This window comes from Coregonus lavaretus, assembly GCF_964263955.1.
Source record: "Coregonus lavaretus genome assembly, chromosome: 17".
NCBI lineage: Eukaryota > Metazoa > Chordata > Actinopteri > Salmoniformes > Salmonidae > Coregonus > Coregonus lavaretus.
Window position 1 is genome coordinate 24,892,764 of NC_140004.1, and position 16,421 is coordinate 24,909,184.

Here is a 16,421-nt window from a genome sequence, read left to right on the forward strand (position 1 = left end):
CGACTTGCACACTGCGCTTAAAAACATGTTTCATCTCACACGCTTATTGAAATGGCAATGCTGACAATTTGATCACATCAAAACGTCCCAATACCTTGGCTTTGTTAAAGCGTGGTATATTTAGTATACATTTTATTTGTGTTACTCTAAAGTTTGACAGTTATATTTACCAGTTCCCTGTGTTTCCCTGTACAGTGTATAAAAAGTAAGTATGAAGAACAGAAATTAAATGTGTGGTTACTTGTCTCTAAATTATTTGAATGGCGGGTGTAAGATTAGGTTTTAAACCTGTAACTGAAATAGTAAATACCCGATGCACACAGGAATGGTCAAGGATAATTATCTAAGAAAAATACTTTATTACATGGTAAAAAAGTAAATCGCATCACACAGTTGACTTCTGTTTTTGTGGTCAGTTTGAATGTATGTTTCATTTAATTTATAAAAACTGACAGTTCAGCCATCATTGTCATTCTGAATTTCTGATGCATTCAGAGAAAGTCCAAAGTGAATTGTGATGAAAGGATGCTGGTCAACTAAAATAAAAAATAACATTTTATTACATTTAATTTGAGCAATTAAACAAAGTGTGGCCAAACCTAATTTAAAGTGTGACCAAACATTATGTATTTGATTGAGTCACACTTGCAGTACAGTACAGTCATAGATAGGCACAGAAAGGGTTGTTTTTCACTTTCATTTTGGAGACATGTAGGGATCCTGTCACAAACTAGGCACAGCCCAACTACCTGGAGATTTATTCTTCTGTCCTATCTAAACACAATAGTATAGATGGCTACTTCCTCCCATAGCCTTTACATCAGGGGGTTACCCTCTACCTGTTTAGTCCTAGTTTCTTCTGAAAGGAGTTTCCGTCTCCCTTTGTGGCTTGCTGTGACAAGAGAGGAGGGCCAGTGTTAGGTAGGCATTTTTTTTTAGGTAGATGACAACATTTTAACCCACAGCACACATAGCTGCATGGCCTTTGATGGTTTTCCATTTACCTTGATGTCTTTGTGTCTCTCTTTACTGACAATCTCCTCAATGATCTCTCCCTCTCCCCTTATCAGCCTGAAAAACAAAAACAGAAGGAATAAAAACCAGCACACACCCATATAGGAATAGAGACTGAAACTACTGAACCATAGATGCCATGGGAACACTGTTGTATATAGCGTTGGTGTACCTGGTGCGTCCAGTCTCAGGGTCTACCACCCTGCGGATGACACTCTGCTTAGCCTCATACTCCTCCTTTGTTAAGGGCCTCTTGGTGGATAGCCTGGCTTTCTGCTCATCTGTCATTGCTACAGAATGGACAAAAACAAAACATCCATCTGCTCAGCTTTATATCTGGTTTCATCTTCCATTCTTTGTTGAGCTAGGTAACAAATAAACATCTAACTACTGACGATATATGACAAAATATGAGACCGCTACAAGTCTAAACTCAACTGCTGGCGCAAATTCCCTATGGATCTCATTGACCAGCATACCTGGTCCATGATCTTCTGTGCAATCATCACTCTGCCACAACTCCAGGAAGGGCTGGGGGGCGCTGCCTACAGGCTGTGGGGGGGCTGGAGGGGGCATCAAATCTACAAGCAGGGATGCTCTTCTTTCTTCCAATTTCTTTATCTTCTTCATTTTCTTCTTCTCCAATTTCATCTCTTTCTTCAACTTTCTTTTCTTCTTCTTTAACTTCTTCTTGAATTTTTTCTTTTTCCTTTCCTTCCTCTTGGACTTTCCATCACTTGAGGAGGATGAGGAGGATGAAGAAGAAGAGCTTGACGAGGAAGATGAGGAACTTCTTTTATTTTTCATTTTTTTCTTCAGTTTCCCATCTGAAGCAGACAAATGTACACATTGTAACATTGATAGACATACAAAGACATTTCATTATCTTATTCTCTGACATTAGATATCTGTCTATGTGAGGATGTACAGTGTGAAGCTGTCTACTACTACTAGTGAATAAAACCTTGGCTCTTGCTGAAGGAACGTGATGCTTTCTTTGAAGGGGTCGGACTCGCACTGCTGCTGGACGATGAGGAAGAAGAGGAGGAGTGTCTTCGCTTTTTCTTGGCCAGTTTTTTCTCTCCGAATTGTCTGCTCGTGCTCTTGGTCGTATCCGCGGAACTGTCGCGAGATCTACTGCGCTCCATAGTCGAAAATGTATGCTATGGCAATCAATTAATCGTATTCCTCTAAAACTTTACTGACGTTTCTGTAAATAAATGTAGAAATACATTGCTAGCTACAGCTGAAAATGAGTGGCGACAAAACATGTCCACCCCAAAATAAATAGGTCGTGCAACTGTTTTATTCCCCAGTGCATTTCCGGATCGTTAGGAAGAGTGTCCGCTTCACATTGCTGTCCTCTTGCACACTGATCATGTACTTTTATGGGCCGCCTATCATATTGGCAATGAATTACCTGAATAAACCTTTTTATTTTATTTATGAGACTGATATAAAATCAAGATGTATATCATACTCAAAACTATTTTTCACCTCTGAGGGTTGAAGTAGAGGGTTAAAGGTATTGCATTATGTGATATTTTGTATCATTCCTATACAAACTTAACGAGAGTGACCTACCTGCAATCTTTACAATGGAAATTATCATATTAAGACTGATGTGTCTGTTGCAGAGCTATGCTATAGGCACCTGTTCACCCCAAAAAAACATGAAGACCATCCATTTGCAAAAACATTTTATTTCGAAATAATTTTTACAAAGGCATTTTTGAAACTAAATGTAAATGTTATGGTGTTTAACAGACTTGTTTGTTGCTTACATTTCATTACTAGCCCTTAACCCTCTTAGCTCACAGTGCTTATGTGACCTAAAGCAGGGATGGGCTTTTATTTATTTTTTACTTACTGTTGCGAGTTAGAATAGTAAGATACACATTGCTTGACTTGGACTAAAATAGGTGCCGGTATTCATTTTGTGTGCCAGAACTGTTTATATTTAGGGGCAGGAGCACCACAATACTTTTGAGCTAATATTCTATAAGAGGAACAGGAGCTCAAGCAGTAGAACATTTGAGGTGCAAGTGCTCAGCACCGGTGAGCTCCTGCCTAAGTCAAGCACTGAGAATACACAAGGTGCATTTTGATATTTGGTTGTGCATCAGCAGTTTTTCTTGTTATGTCAGTCATTGATAGTCAGTGAATTAGCCCATGTCAGCTAAAATTGTTTAGATAGCTGGCCACTAAACGAATTTAGCAATCTAAACTTGTTATCGTGGTCGGGGGGGGGGGGTTGGATGTGGGTACGCAGACTCGCAACCAAATGCGGCCCCTCATGATGAGCAGATTTTTTTGTGGCCCCCACCCCCATCAAAGTTGCCCATCCCTGATCTAAAGGGTGTTGTAGAGATGGGAGATAGACAAAACTGTCCATAGAATAAGGAATTGGAATAATTAATTGGAATAATTAACTGTCTTTCTTGGTAATTTAAATTGACCGGTTCCCCTTGCAATTTTTTATGCTTTCAACATATTTGACAAATGAATGCAGAGAAATAAATAAACAGGTAGTTCAAATTCACCTAAAACCAACAGGTCTCATAAAAAGGACATGAGACAAAAATATAATAGAAAGCCTAGAAAATAATAAATATGTAGTAGCTGCATGGGTGAGTTGTAACATTCTGAAATGGCGGGTAGAGGTTATGTAAGTGTAAGGTACCAGCAAGTTGAGAACCTTAAAGCTATCATGTTTTCATCCATGTCTGTGTGCAAGGGAGTTCACCGAGTTGCTCAGAGTAAAAAGTGGAGGGGTGTGGGGATGTAATGTGTCACTGTTGACGGGGTTAGGCATAGCCTGTTATGAAGAGGCTACCATTCGGATCCTCTCAGGGGGAGTCAGCAGGAGGTTCTTAGCTGCCTTGATGGTGTTCTTCATAAGCATGGCCACTGTCATGGGTCCTACTCCTCCAGGCACTGGGGTAATGAAGCTAGCCTTTTGCCTCACACCTACAAAGGTAGAGATAAAGGGAGAGAAAATGTTGCAGAGAAAATGTGTGTGAGAACACAGTACATGTTAGGATTAATGCAAAATTAGACAAATTGTGAAGTCTGTCTAGATTAGAAACTCGTACCTTCAAAATCCACGTCCCCTACAAGTCTGTTCTTGCCAGTCAGAGGGTCATGCACTCTGTTTATTCCAACATCAATGACGGCTGCTCCTTCTTTGATCATGTCTGCAGTGATGAGGTTTGGAATCCCTGAGATTAGGAGAGGGTTTAGAGGGAGATCAGTTAGTAAGGGACCACACACACACACCGCATCCATGGCTGTAATGGTCATTTGTTCTAATTTCATATTTTTTTAAATAATAAAAATATATAAATTGTACACAATAAAGAAAATCAATTACGGGTCAATATCTAAATGTTGCTCCCAGCATTGAGCAAAGCTCAGAACATTTATATTCTTGATCTGACTGAGTTCTAAATTGCACCTGCCTCTGCGAATGAGTGGAATCATGAACAGTGGTTTGTTCGTTATGGTCGCCTGCATCCCCCGGATATGCCCTTTTTAGCAGCACATTCAGCGCACTCTCAAATTGCTAACTCCGCCCTCTCACGGCACAGGCCGAGGGCGACGTGAAACAAACTACCCCAGCTTGCGAGATGCCGGACAAAAGGCAATTAAAAACCATCCCGCGACTCCTGCCATGTCTACAGACATCCCCCAAACAAACAAAAAACGACTCTCGGAGAATAAGTGCACAACTGCTAAATAGTCGCTTATAGATACAATACCAGTCAAACGTTTGGACACACCTACAGTTGAAGTCGGAACTTTACATACACTTGGGTTGGAGTCATTAAAACTTGTTTTTCAACCACTCCACAAATTTCTTGTTAACAAATTATATTTTTGGCAAGTCGGTTAGGACATCTACTTTGTGCATGACACAAGTAATTTTTCCAACAACTGTTTACAGACAGATTATTTCACGTGTTTCGTTATGTTTGGAGGAAAAAGGGGGTCACTTGCAAGCCGAAAAACACCATCCCAACCGTGAAGCACGGAGGTGGCAGCATCATGCTGTGGGGGTGCTTTGCTGCAGGAGGGACTGGTGCACTTCACAAAATAGATGGCATCATGAGGAAGGGAAATGATGTGGATATATTGAAGCAACATCTCAAGACATCAGTCAGGAAGTTAAAGCTGGGTCGCAAATGGGTCTTCCAAATGGACAATGACCCAAAGCATACTTCCAAAGTTGTGGCAAAATGGCTTAAGGACAACAAAGTCAAGGTATTGGAGTGGCCATCACAAAGCCCTGAGCTCAATCCTATCCTATGTGGGCAGAACTGAAAAAGTGTGTGCGAGCAAGGAGGCCCACAAACCTGACTCAGTTACACCAGCTCTGTCAGGAGAAATGGGCCAAAAATCACCCAACTTATTGTGGGAAGCTTGTGGAAGGCTAACCGAAACGTTTGACCCAAGTTAAACAATTTAAAGGCAATGCTACCAAATACTAATTCAGTGTATGGAAACTTCTGACCCACTGGGAATGTGAAATAAATCACTCTCTTAGATCCTAACTGACCTAAGACAGGGAATTTTTACTAGGATTAAATGTCAGGAATTGTGAAAAACTGAGTTTAAATGTATTTGGCTAAGGTGTATATAAACTTCCGACTTCAACTGTACTCATTCAAGGGTTTTTCTTAATTGTTACACATTTTTACATTGTAGAATAATAGTGAAGACATCAAAACTATGAAATAACACATATGGAATCATGTAGTAACCAAAAAAGTGTTAAACAAATCAAAATATATTTTAGATTTTAGATAATTGCCACCCGTTGCCTTGATGACAGCTTTGCACTCTTGGCATTCTCTCAACCAGCTTCACCTGGAATGCTTTTCCAACAGTCTTGAAGGAGTTCCCACATATGCTGAGCACTTGTTGGCTGCTTTTCCTTCACTCTGCCGTCCGACTCATCCCAAACCATCTCAATTGGGTTGAGGTCGGGGGATTGTGGAGGCCAGGTCATCTGATGCAGCACTCCATCACTCTCCTTCTTGGTAAAATAGCCCTTTCACAGCCTGGAGGTGTGTTTGGGCATTGTACTGTTGAAAAACAAACGATAGTCCCACTAAGCCCAAACCAGATGGGATGGCGTATCGCTGCAGAATGCTGTGGTAGCCATGCTGGTTTGTGTGCCTTGAATTCTAAATAAATCACAGACAGTGTCACCAGCAAAGCACACCCACACCATAACACCTCCTCCTCCATGCTTTATGGTGGGAACTACACATGCGCAAAATCATCCGTTCACCCACAAAGACACTGCGTTTTGAACCAAAAATCTCCAATTTGGACTCCAGACCAAAGGACAAATTTCCACCCGTCTAATGTCCATTGCTCGTGTTTTTTGGCCCAAGCAGGTCTCTTCTTATTTTTGGTGTCCTTTAGTAGTGGTTTCTTTGCAGCAAATCGACCATGAAGGCCTGATTCACACTGTCCCCTCTGAACAGTTGATGTTGAGATGTGTCTGTTACTTGAACTCTGAAGCTTTTATTTGGGCTGCAATTTCTGAGGCAGGTAACTCTAATGAACTTATCCTCTGCAGCAGAGGTAACTCTGGGTCGTCCATTCCTGTGGCGGTCCTCATGAGAGCCAGTTTCATCATAGCGCTTGATGGTTTTTGCCACTGCACTTGAATAAACTTTCAAAGTTCTTGAAATGTTCCGTATTGACTGACCTTCATGTCTTAAAGTAATGATGGACTGTCATTTCTCTTTGCTTATTTGAGCTCTTCTTGCCATAATATGGATTTGGTATTTTACCAAATAGGGCTATCTTCTGTATACCTCCCCTACCTTGTCACAACACAACTGATTGACTCAAACACATTAAGAAGGAAATAAATTCCACAAATTAACTTTTAAGAAGGCACACCTGTTAATTGAAATGCATTCGAGGTGACTACCTCATGAAGCTGGTTGAGAGAATGCCAAGAGTGTGCAAAGCTGTCATCAAGGCAAAGGGTGGCTATTTGAAGAATCTCAAATATAACATTTTCTGATTTGTGTAACACTTTTTTGGTTACTACATGATTCCATATGTGTTATTTCATAGTTTTGATGTCTTCACTATTATTCTACAATGTAAGAAATTGTACAAAAACTTTTGACTGGTAGTGTATGTCAGACAGGTGGCTATCAGCCGGCAGAGACTTCTATTGCAGTAACGTTGAAGGGCTCTGGCTAGAATTACTTAGCTTCTTACTTCATCCTTCTAGCTGGCTAACGTTAAACGGAGCCTACCTCAGCAGGGGCAAAAAATAGGCTTCTACTGTAAGTTCTCATAATAACTTTGCTTTACAGAGAGTAGGCTACTGAGACAGACAGTGATGTGGCGCTCACTGGTAAGGCTGAGGCAAGCTGCAATGCATGCAGGAGGAAGCAGAGGAGACAGAGAAAGAAAGCGGAAGCAAGCAGAGAGATGTTAGTACAGTGGTTCCCAAACTTGGGGTCAGGCCCCATGTGGGGTCCCTTGAGAAAATCTGTACTAATCTTTTCAAACAAGTTAGGAACTTATAAAAAAGAAGATATGCTTCAATATGAACATCTCCACATGGCCCATATTCCATATAAGCCTACATTAAAATGCAATCAAAATGCAAACAATAAAGTTCTAAAAAATATGTTTAGTCGTTAATGCTATGTGTCAGTGTGAATCATCTCTCATATTTTCCCCCTTACAGGGGTATAACATTACAATTGTATAGCTAATAGGCAATGTGTTTTTTTGTAGATGGACTGAGGTGATTGAACCTACAGCAGCCATGCTAATAATGGCTGGGGGAATTTATGCTGCTCTCCAAATATTATTGTAAAATTGTTTGAACTGTATAGAAATGCAGTAAATGAGCTTCACCTTTCAAAGTTGGTTTGCACTCGGTTGGCTAAGTACTCTCTGCCGGCAAACGCTACCGGTGTGTCCGTGCCTTAAGATACCCACCCAGGACAAGCTACTCAAGAGATAGAGCCAGCTAGTAGTCACAAATTATAAACTTACAAATACAGTGAGGGAAAAAAGTATTTGATCCCCTGCTGATTTTGTACGTTTGCCCACTGACAAAGACATGATCAGTCTATAATTTTAATGGTAGGTTTATTTGAACAGTGAGAAACAGAATAACAACAAAAAAATCCAGAAAAACGCATGTCAAAAATGTTATAAATTGATTTGCATTTTAATGAGGGAAATAAGTATTTGACCCCTCTGCAAAACATGACTTAGTACTTGGTGGCAAAACCCTTGTTGGCAATCACAGAGGTCAGACGTTTCTTGTAGTTGGCCACCAGGTTTGCACACATCTCAGGAGGGATTTTGTCCCAATCCTCTTTGCAGATTTTCTCCAAGTCATTAAGGTTTCGAGCCTGACGTTTGGCAACTCGAACCTTCAGCTCCCTCCACAGATTTTCTATGGGATTAAGGTCTGGAGACTGGCTAGGCCACTCCAGGACCTTAATGTACTTCTTCTTGAGCCACTCCTTTGTTGCCTTGGCCATGTGTTTTGGGTCATTGTCATGCTGGAATACCCATCCACGACCCATTTTCAATGCCCTGGCTGAGGGAAGGAGGTTCTCACCCAAGATTTGACGGTACATGTCCCCGTCCATCGTCCCTTTGATGCGGTGAAGTTGTCCTGTCCCCTTAGCAGAAAAACACCCCCAAAGCGTAATGTTTCCACCTCCATGTTTGACGGTGGGGATGGTGTTCTTGGGGTCATAGGCAGCATTCCTCCTCCTCCAAACACGGCGAGTTGAGTTGATGCCAAAGAGCTCGACCACAACACTTTCACCCAGTTCTCCTCTGAATCATTCAGATGTTCATTGGCAAACTTCAGACGGCCCTGTATATGTGCTTTCTTGAGCAGGGGGACCTTGCGGGCGGTGCAGGATTTCAGTCCTTCACGGCGTAGTGTGTTACTAATTGTTTTCTTGGTGACTATGGTCCCAGCTGCCTTGAGATCATTGACAAGATCCTCCCGTGTAGTTCTGGGCTGATTCCTCACCATTCTCATGATCATTGCAACTCCACGAGGTGAGATCTTGCATGGAGCCCCAGGCCGAGGGAGATTGACAGTTCTTTTGTATTTCTTCCATTTGCGAATAATCGCACCAACTGTTGTTACCTTCTCACCAAGCTGCTTGGCGATGGTCTTGTATCCCATTCCAGCCTTGTGTTTTTCTGTCTCTCACTGTTCAAATAAACCTACCATTAAAATTATAGACTGATCATTTCTTTGTCACATTTTTACACATTTACATCATTTAGCAGACGCTCTTATCCAGAGCGACTTACAAATTGGTGCATTCACCTTATAGCCAGTGGGATAACCACTTTACAATATGTTTTGTCAGTGGGCAAACATACAAAATCAGCAGGGGATCAAATACTTTTTTCCCTCACTGTAAGAGATAGACAGGTAGTATACAAGGTAAAGATATATCCTCAGTAGGAGGAGAGGATCCATACCTGCAGCAGCAACAACGATGTCTGCAATTCTTGTGTGCTGACGGAGCTGATCCTTTGGTGTGTAACGGTGAGAGATGGTGACTGTTGCATCACCTGCAGAACCAAAAAATAAGTAAATGCCAGGGCCATGATCCACAAATTCCATTTCAACTTCATCATTTCAGCTTTAAGTTAAAACTCAGTATTATCTTTATTACCCATTGTTAATCTACTTTGACATTATTAATAATAATAATCAATTAATAATAATTGATCGCAATTATATAGCATACACCCTATCACTGTAGCCCCTAAGACATCCAGACTCACCACCAGGCCTCTCATGGCGCCCATCTGAGTGCAGCAACATGGCAATGGGCATGCCCACATTCTTGGAGCGTCCCGCCACCACAACATTCTTCCCAAGGGTAGGAATTCCTGGGAAACAGGAATGAACAGTCAGTGACAGAGTTGTCATTATTTTCCCCATAACAGTCTAATTCCATTCATATAACAGAGGGAGGTGAGAGCTCCCCTCCCACTAGCTCACCTGTGCGTTTGATGATTTCCCAGACTCCCCAGGGAGTGGCGGGCAACATGGTGGACTGGTCCAGGCACATGCGGCCCACATTGACCACGTGGAAGCCGTCCACATCCTTGCCAGGGGACACAGCATTACAGATGCGCCGCTCATCAATGTGTTCTGTGAGAAGACGGTGGGAATGATGGTTACAAGACAGTATGTAAATGGCTGTTCTACAGTAAATAGGGCAAAGGCCAAACCATTCAGGGATATGCAAGTATTAGCTATACATATTCAAAACAGCTTCAAACTGTCACTCTTTCTTTGTCTACAAAGGTTGTATAACTGTTTGCTCACCAAGAGCAATAACCCCCCTACCCATATGCCCTTTCCAATGCCATGCATCGTCTCCTCGCCCTAAAGCCACTCCTTACCTGGCAGAGGCAGCTGCACCAGCAGGCCGTCGACCCGGTGGTCTGTGTTGAGTTTGTAGATCAGGTCCATGAGTTCATCCTCAGAGATACAGGAGGGCTTCAGGATGGTCTCACTGCTGATACCTGCAGAGAAGAAGAAGAGGGAGGAATTATGAACCCATTCTATCCCAGATTAATATGAACAGGGACAGAGAGAGGGATGGTGACCAGGAAGAAAGAGGGAATTAGAAAGCCACGTTGAAAATTCATAGAGTAGTTTCTAAGTCAAGTATGCCCAGTATGTACACTGTTGTGCAACTGAATTCAGCTCCAGCACAGGTAAAGTGTGTGAGTGTGTTTACATACCAACATCAGCTGCAGCCCGGGTTTTATTCAGGACGTAGGAGTGACTGGCTGCATTATCTCCTACAAGGACCACGCTCAGGTGGGGTCTCCGGTTGCCAGTGGAGACCCACTGTTCAACATCGGCCCTGGCCTCCTCCCGGATCTGACAGGCCAACTTCCTGCCTGAGATGACCACTGCTTCCTGTCTAGAGAATCAGAGAGGCAGATGTTAGAGGACAGCAGAACATGTAAACAGCCAGGGGAACGTATACACTGGGGTGGGCACGTGATTTATAGTCCTGCAGACTAGTTGACAATCCCAAAGTGAGTGTGCATGGCAGTCTTAGCCAGCAAGGAGTGCTGGTAGGCAACCATGTAGGGTTCCCCATAAGCCAGCGATGGCAAAATACAGTCAAACCATGTACAGGGCTCCTGGTGTTACCCATGCATGAGAAGTGTGGCGGCTAAAAACAGCAATACACGAGTTACACTGTGGCCCATGCTATTAAATAAACTTATTGGAACCCCTGGCCTTTAAGTCAAGTTGTTGGCCTCGGTGTGGAGTGCCATTCACACTCACTTTGCCCAACTTCCAACGTGCACACAAAGCATGAACATAATGTTTTGGTCTGGGTTTTTTTGGTCTCCATAGGAGGACAACCTTGTTGGAAATGTGTTGAGTTCTCAGCAAACAGTTGACCACAGACCATGTTAATGAGTAGTTCATCTCTGACAGGATAGAGGGCATCACAACCAATGAGAGGTCTGCAGAATGCAGAAAGGACACAATAGGCCTTAACTTCCACCCAATTAATATACCTTTGTCAAAAATGCATGCACTTTTCACAACTTGCTGCCTACCAGACTAGTTCTCCTTCACACAGTGCCAGTACCATGATAGGGAAAGGATTGGCAGCAGACCCAAAGAATCAATACTGTCAGCTCTGAACTAGAACCCAAGCCAATGTGTTTTAACACATTTCCTAATTACCAATCAGCAAGGCTGTGCCAGCTCTGTTCCCAAGTATGGGCTTTGTCCTGAGTGTGAAATGTAAATAGAACAAACAATGCAACTTGTTTTGTGTTATGGTTTTATAAAGTAGGCTATGCTCATCTGAAGTGATGATAGGTAACTGTTCTGAAAAAACACTGTCCTATGTTGACCCTAACCTTCTACTCAATAAAGTGCATCTTGAATGTGCATGCTCCAAATGAGACTCATCTCGTGCTGGCTTAAAAGTGGCTAAATCAGTTGTGATGTTAGTCATGTGCATAGTCACAGTGCAAACACAGGCGTTTTTTGTTTCTGGATGATGTCTGGAACATTAATTATCCTAAGGAATGTGCTGCAGCAAGGCATGCCTCAAATAAAACATGGAATTAATCAAATACAGTGGGGAGAACAAGTATTTGATACACTGCCGATTTTGCAGGTTTTCCTACTTACAAAGCATGTAGAGGTCTGTAATTTTTATCATAGGTACACTTCAACTGTGAGAGACGGAATCTAAAACAAAAATCCAGAAAATCACATTGTATGATTTTTAAGTAATTAATTTGCATTTTATTGCATGACATAAGTATTTGATCACCTACCAACCAGTAAGAATTCCGGCTCTCACAGACCTGTTGGTTTTTCTTTAAGAAGCCCTCCTGTTCTCCACTCATTACCTGTATTAACTGCACATGTTTGAACTCGTTACCTGTATAAAAGACACCTGTCCACACACTCAATCAAACTCCAACCTCTCCGCAATGGCCAAGACCAGAGAGCTGTGTAAGGACATCAGGAATAAAATTGTAAACCTGCACAAGGCTGGGATGGGCTACAGGACAATAGGCAAGCAGCTTGGTGTGAAGGCAACAACTGTTGGCGCAATTGTTAGAAAATGGAAGAAGTTCAAGATGACGGTCAATCACCCTCGGTCTGGGGCTCCATGCAACATCTCACCTCGTGGGGCATCAATGATCATGAGGAAGGTGAGGGATCAGCCCAGAACTACATGGCAGGACCTGGTCAATGACCTGAAGAGAGCTGGGACCACAGTCTCAAAGAAAACCATTAGTAACACACTACGCCGTCATGGATTAAAATCCTGCAGCGCACGCAAGGTCCCCCTGCTCAAGCCAGCGCATGTCCAGGCCCGTCTGAAGTTTGCCAATGACCATCTGGATGATCCAGAGGAGGAATGGGAGAAGGTCATGTGGTCTGATGAGACAAAAATAGAGCTTTTTGGTCTAAACTCCACTCGCCGTGTTTGGAGGAAGAAGAAGGATGAGTACAACCCCAAGAACACCATCCCAACCGTGAAGCATGGAGGTGGAAACATCATTCTTTGGGGATGCTTTTCTGCAAAGGGGACAGGACGACTGCACCGTATTGAGGGGAGGATGGATGGTGCCATGTATCGCAAGATCTTGGCCAACAACCTCCTTCCCTCAGTAAGAGCATTGAAGATGGGTCGTGGCTGGGTCTTCCAGCATGACAACGACCCGAAACACACAGCCAGGGCAACTAAGGAGTGGCTCCGTAAGAAGTATCTCAAGGTACTGGAGTGGCCTAGCCAGTCTCCAGACCTGAACCCAATAGAACATCTTTGGAGGGAGCTGAAAGTCCGTATTGCCCAGCGACAGCCCCGAAACCTGAAGGATCTGGAGAAGGTCTGTATGGAGGAGTGGGCCAAAATCCCTGCTGCAGTGTGTGCAAACCTGGTCAAGACCTACAGGAAACGTATGATCTCTGTAATTGCAAACAAAGGTTTCTGTACCAAATATTAAGTTCTGCTTTTCTGATATAAAATGCAAATTAATTACTTAAAAATCATACAATGTGATTTTCTGGATTTCGGCAGTGTATCAAATACTTGTTCTCCCCACTGTACATTTAGGCAGACAGTTGGAGGAAAGATTGTCTGCAAAAGCTAGGTTTATGTACACTACCAGTCAAAAGTTTGGACACACCTACTCATTCAAGGGGTTTTCTTTATTTGTACTATTTTTTACATTGTAGAATAATAGTGAAGACATCAAAACTATGAAATAACACATATGGAATCATGTAGTAACCAAAAGTGTTAAAGAAATCAAAATATTTTACATTTGAGATTCTTCAAATAGCCACCCTTTGCCTTGATGACAGCTTTGCACACTCTTGGCATTCTCTCAACCAGCTTCATGAGGTAGTCACCTGGAATGCATTTCAATTAACAGGTGAGCCTTCTTAAAAGTTAATTTGTGAAATTTATTTCCTTCTTAATGCGTTTGAGCCAATCAGTTGTGTTGTGACAAGGTAGGGGAGGTATACAGAAGATAGCCCTATTTGGTAAAAGACCAAGTCCATATTATGGCAAGAACAGCTCTAATAAGCAAAGAGAAACAACAGTCCATCATTACTTTAAGACATGAAGTTCAGTCAATACGGAAAATGTCAAGAACTTTGAAAGTTTCTTCAAGTGCAGTCGCAAAAACCATCAAGCGCTATGATGAAACTGGCTCTCATGAGGACTGCCACAGGAATGGATGACCCAGAGTTACCACTGCTGCAGAGGATAAGTTCATTAGAGTTACCAGCCTCAGAAATTGCAGCCCACAGACACATCTCAACAGCAACTGTTCAGAGGGGACTGTGTGAATCAGGCCTTCATGGTCGATTTGCTGCAAAGAAACCACTACTAAAGGACACCAAAAATAAGAAGAGACCTGCTTGGGACAAAAAACACGAGCAATGGACATTAGACGGGTGGAAATTTGTCCAAATTGGAGACTTTTGGTTCCAACCGCTGTGTCTTTGTGAAACACGGTGTGGGTGAATGGATGATCTCTGCATGTGTAGTTCCCACCGTAAAGCATGAAGGAGGTGGTGTTATGGTGTGGGGGTGCTCTGCTGGTGACACTGTCTGTGATTTATTTAGAATTCAAGGCACACTTAACCACCAGCATGGCTACCACAGCATTCTGCAGCGATACGCCATTTAATCTGGTTTGGGCTTAGTGGGACTATCATTAGTTTTTTAACAGGACAATGACCCAACACACCTCCAGGCTGTGTAAGGGCTATTTTACCAAGAAGGAGAGTGATGGAGTGCTACATCAGATGACCTGGCCTCCACAATCCCCCGACCTCAACCCAAAATTGAGATGGCTTGGGATGAGTCGGACGGCAGAGTGAAGGAAAAGCAGCCAACAAGTGCTCAGTATATGTGGGAACTCCTTCAAGACTGTTGGAAAAGCATTCCAGGTGAAGCTGATTGAGAGAATGCCAAGAGTGTGCAAAGCTGTCATCAAGGCAAAGGGTGGCTACTTTTAAGAATTTAAAATATAACATATCTTTTGATTTGTTTAACACTTTTTAGATTACTACATGATTCCATGTGTTATTTCATTGTTTTGATGTCGTCACTATTATTCTACAATGTAGAAAATAGTAAAAATAAAGAAACCCCCTTTAATGAGTAGGTGTGTCCAAACTTTTGACTGGTACTGTGTATATATATATATATATATTTAAAAGGTTGTTTAAACACATAGGATATGAAAAACAACTGTGAATACTGATCACTGTAGTTGTTTGGTGACCCCCATTTGTAACAACTGTCTGAATACTGATCACTGTAGTTGTTTGGTGACTCCCATTGGGAACTTGCTCGCCTATATGCAAGTGTTCTGTGCGATTTCATCAGCCATGTACCACTGCAATGATACCGGCATAACGTTAGGCGGCGCATTACGACGATCATTGATTCAAGACCACTCTTCGCTACAATGTATCGTTTAAAACGTTACATAATTGTCCTCAGGGCACAATCAGAAACGTTATATGCATAGAGACGGTCAGATGCCGGGATACGGTGACACATAGAAAACAAACGTAAGGGAAAGTGCCATAGACAAGCAGGAAATTAATACCTGGTAGGCTACCTTAAAAAGAAGAGGGCGCATTTTTCATATAGAAAGCAACCTATCATAGTTCACCAAGATAGATAAATAACAATAATCTATTTGATATCTTAATTGTATAGGATTACTAATACATACCTTGATGCTGACATATGTAGACTACACACTTGATGCTGCGATTGCTGGCATAATTTTCTCAGAGCCCTCAGCGTTGCCATGTTTACTGATCTAGATAGGCTAAGTAATCAAACGATGAGAAAGGTGAGAGAGAAGTGAGGGCGATTGAAAGAGGAAGCAAGCCCGGTCTGACAAACAGACCACCGTCTGTAAAAAAAAGATAGATAAGGCTCGAGATGTTTTAAAGGCTGAAGTCCCCCCGCCCGCATATTGTATCCACGTCAGTTTCCAGGCAAAATGGCCACACCTCTAAATGCAAAGCTGCCGAACCCTCCTCGAACCTGGTGGCAGCAGTGCTTTCCTTTACCTCACTCACTACCCTGGCTTATGTTCTGAAAAACGACCCTTGACTAGTTCGAGTTCACCACTGAAAACCATAGAAAAGTAAAATCCCGTTTTATTGAAAATGCCCATGTGGTTTGGTTTACAATTGCCAAAGGTATGGATTGCAATCGGCTTGTGACTGGTGAAAACATCCAAACTCAGGCACGTGGAGCCCATTGTCATTTAGCATACATGTGCCTCTGCCATAAAAGTTGAGGTGCATCCGGAAGTCAATAATTCTC

General features: G+C 42.4%; 2 protein-coding genes across 2 annotated transcripts; both read right to left on the reverse strand.

Moving 5' to 3' along the window:
- Window positions 1-343: 343 nt before the first annotated feature.
- LOC311145109 (uncharacterized protein) lies at window positions 344-2,316 on the reverse strand. Its single transcript, XM_084181295.1, has 6 exons — window positions 1,979-2,316; window positions 1,494-1,841; window positions 1,187-1,304; window positions 1,005-1,071; window positions 840-892; window positions 344-536 (listed from the first exon to the last, which is right to left on the reverse strand). The coding sequence occupies exons 1-6, from the start codon at window positions 2,160-2,162 to the stop codon at window positions 533-535; spliced, it is 774 nt and encodes a 257-aa protein (XP_084037421.1). The 5' UTR covers window positions 2,163-2,316; the 3' UTR covers window positions 344-532.
- Window positions 2,317-2,699: 383 nt separating this feature from the next.
- Window positions 2,700-16,362, reverse strand: LOC311144457 (bifunctional methylenetetrahydrofolate dehydrogenase/cyclohydrolase, mitochondrial-like). Its single transcript, XM_084180480.1, has 8 exons — window positions 15,817-16,362; window positions 10,804-10,988; window positions 10,459-10,581; window positions 10,052-10,204; window positions 9,832-9,939; window positions 9,523-9,615; window positions 4,110-4,235; window positions 2,700-3,984 (listed from the first exon to the last, which is right to left on the reverse strand). The coding sequence occupies exons 1-8, from the start codon at window positions 15,894-15,896 to the stop codon at window positions 3,836-3,838; spliced, it is 1,017 nt and encodes a 338-aa protein (XP_084036606.1). The 5' UTR covers window positions 15,897-16,362; the 3' UTR covers window positions 2,700-3,835.
- Between the last annotated feature and the right edge of the window lie 59 nt (window positions 16,363-16,421).

What these genes read in the sequence shown, in the direction of transcription:
- LOC311145109 (XM_084181295.1), bottom strand. Translation starts at nt 2,162, where the DNA reads ATGGAGCGCAGTAGATCTCGCGACAGTTCCGCGGATACGACCAAGAGC. An exon ending in TTCCTTCAGCAAGAGCCAAG is followed by an intron (nt 1,842 to 1,978) that starts GTTTTATTCACT and finishes TGTCTGCTTCAG; the next exon opens with ATGGGAAACTGAAGAAAAAA. An exon ending in CACAGAAGATCATGGACCAG is followed by an intron (nt 1,305 to 1,493) that starts GTATGCTGGTCA and finishes TCCATTCTGTAG; the next exon opens with CAATGACAGATGAGCAGAAA.
- LOC311144457 (XM_084180480.1), bottom strand. Translation starts at nt 15,896, where the DNA reads ATGGCAACGCTGAGGGCTCTGAGAAAATTATGCCAGCAATCGCAGCAT. An exon ending in CATCGTTGTTGCTGCTGCAG is followed by an intron (nt 4,236 to 9,522) that starts GTATGGATCCTC and finishes TCCTAATCTCAG; the next exon opens with GGATTCCAAACCTCATCACT. An exon ending in AGGGGACGTGGATTTTGAAG is followed by an intron (nt 3,985 to 4,109) that starts GTACGAGTTTCT and finishes CTACCTTTGTAG; the next exon opens with GTGTGAGGCAAAAGGCTAGC.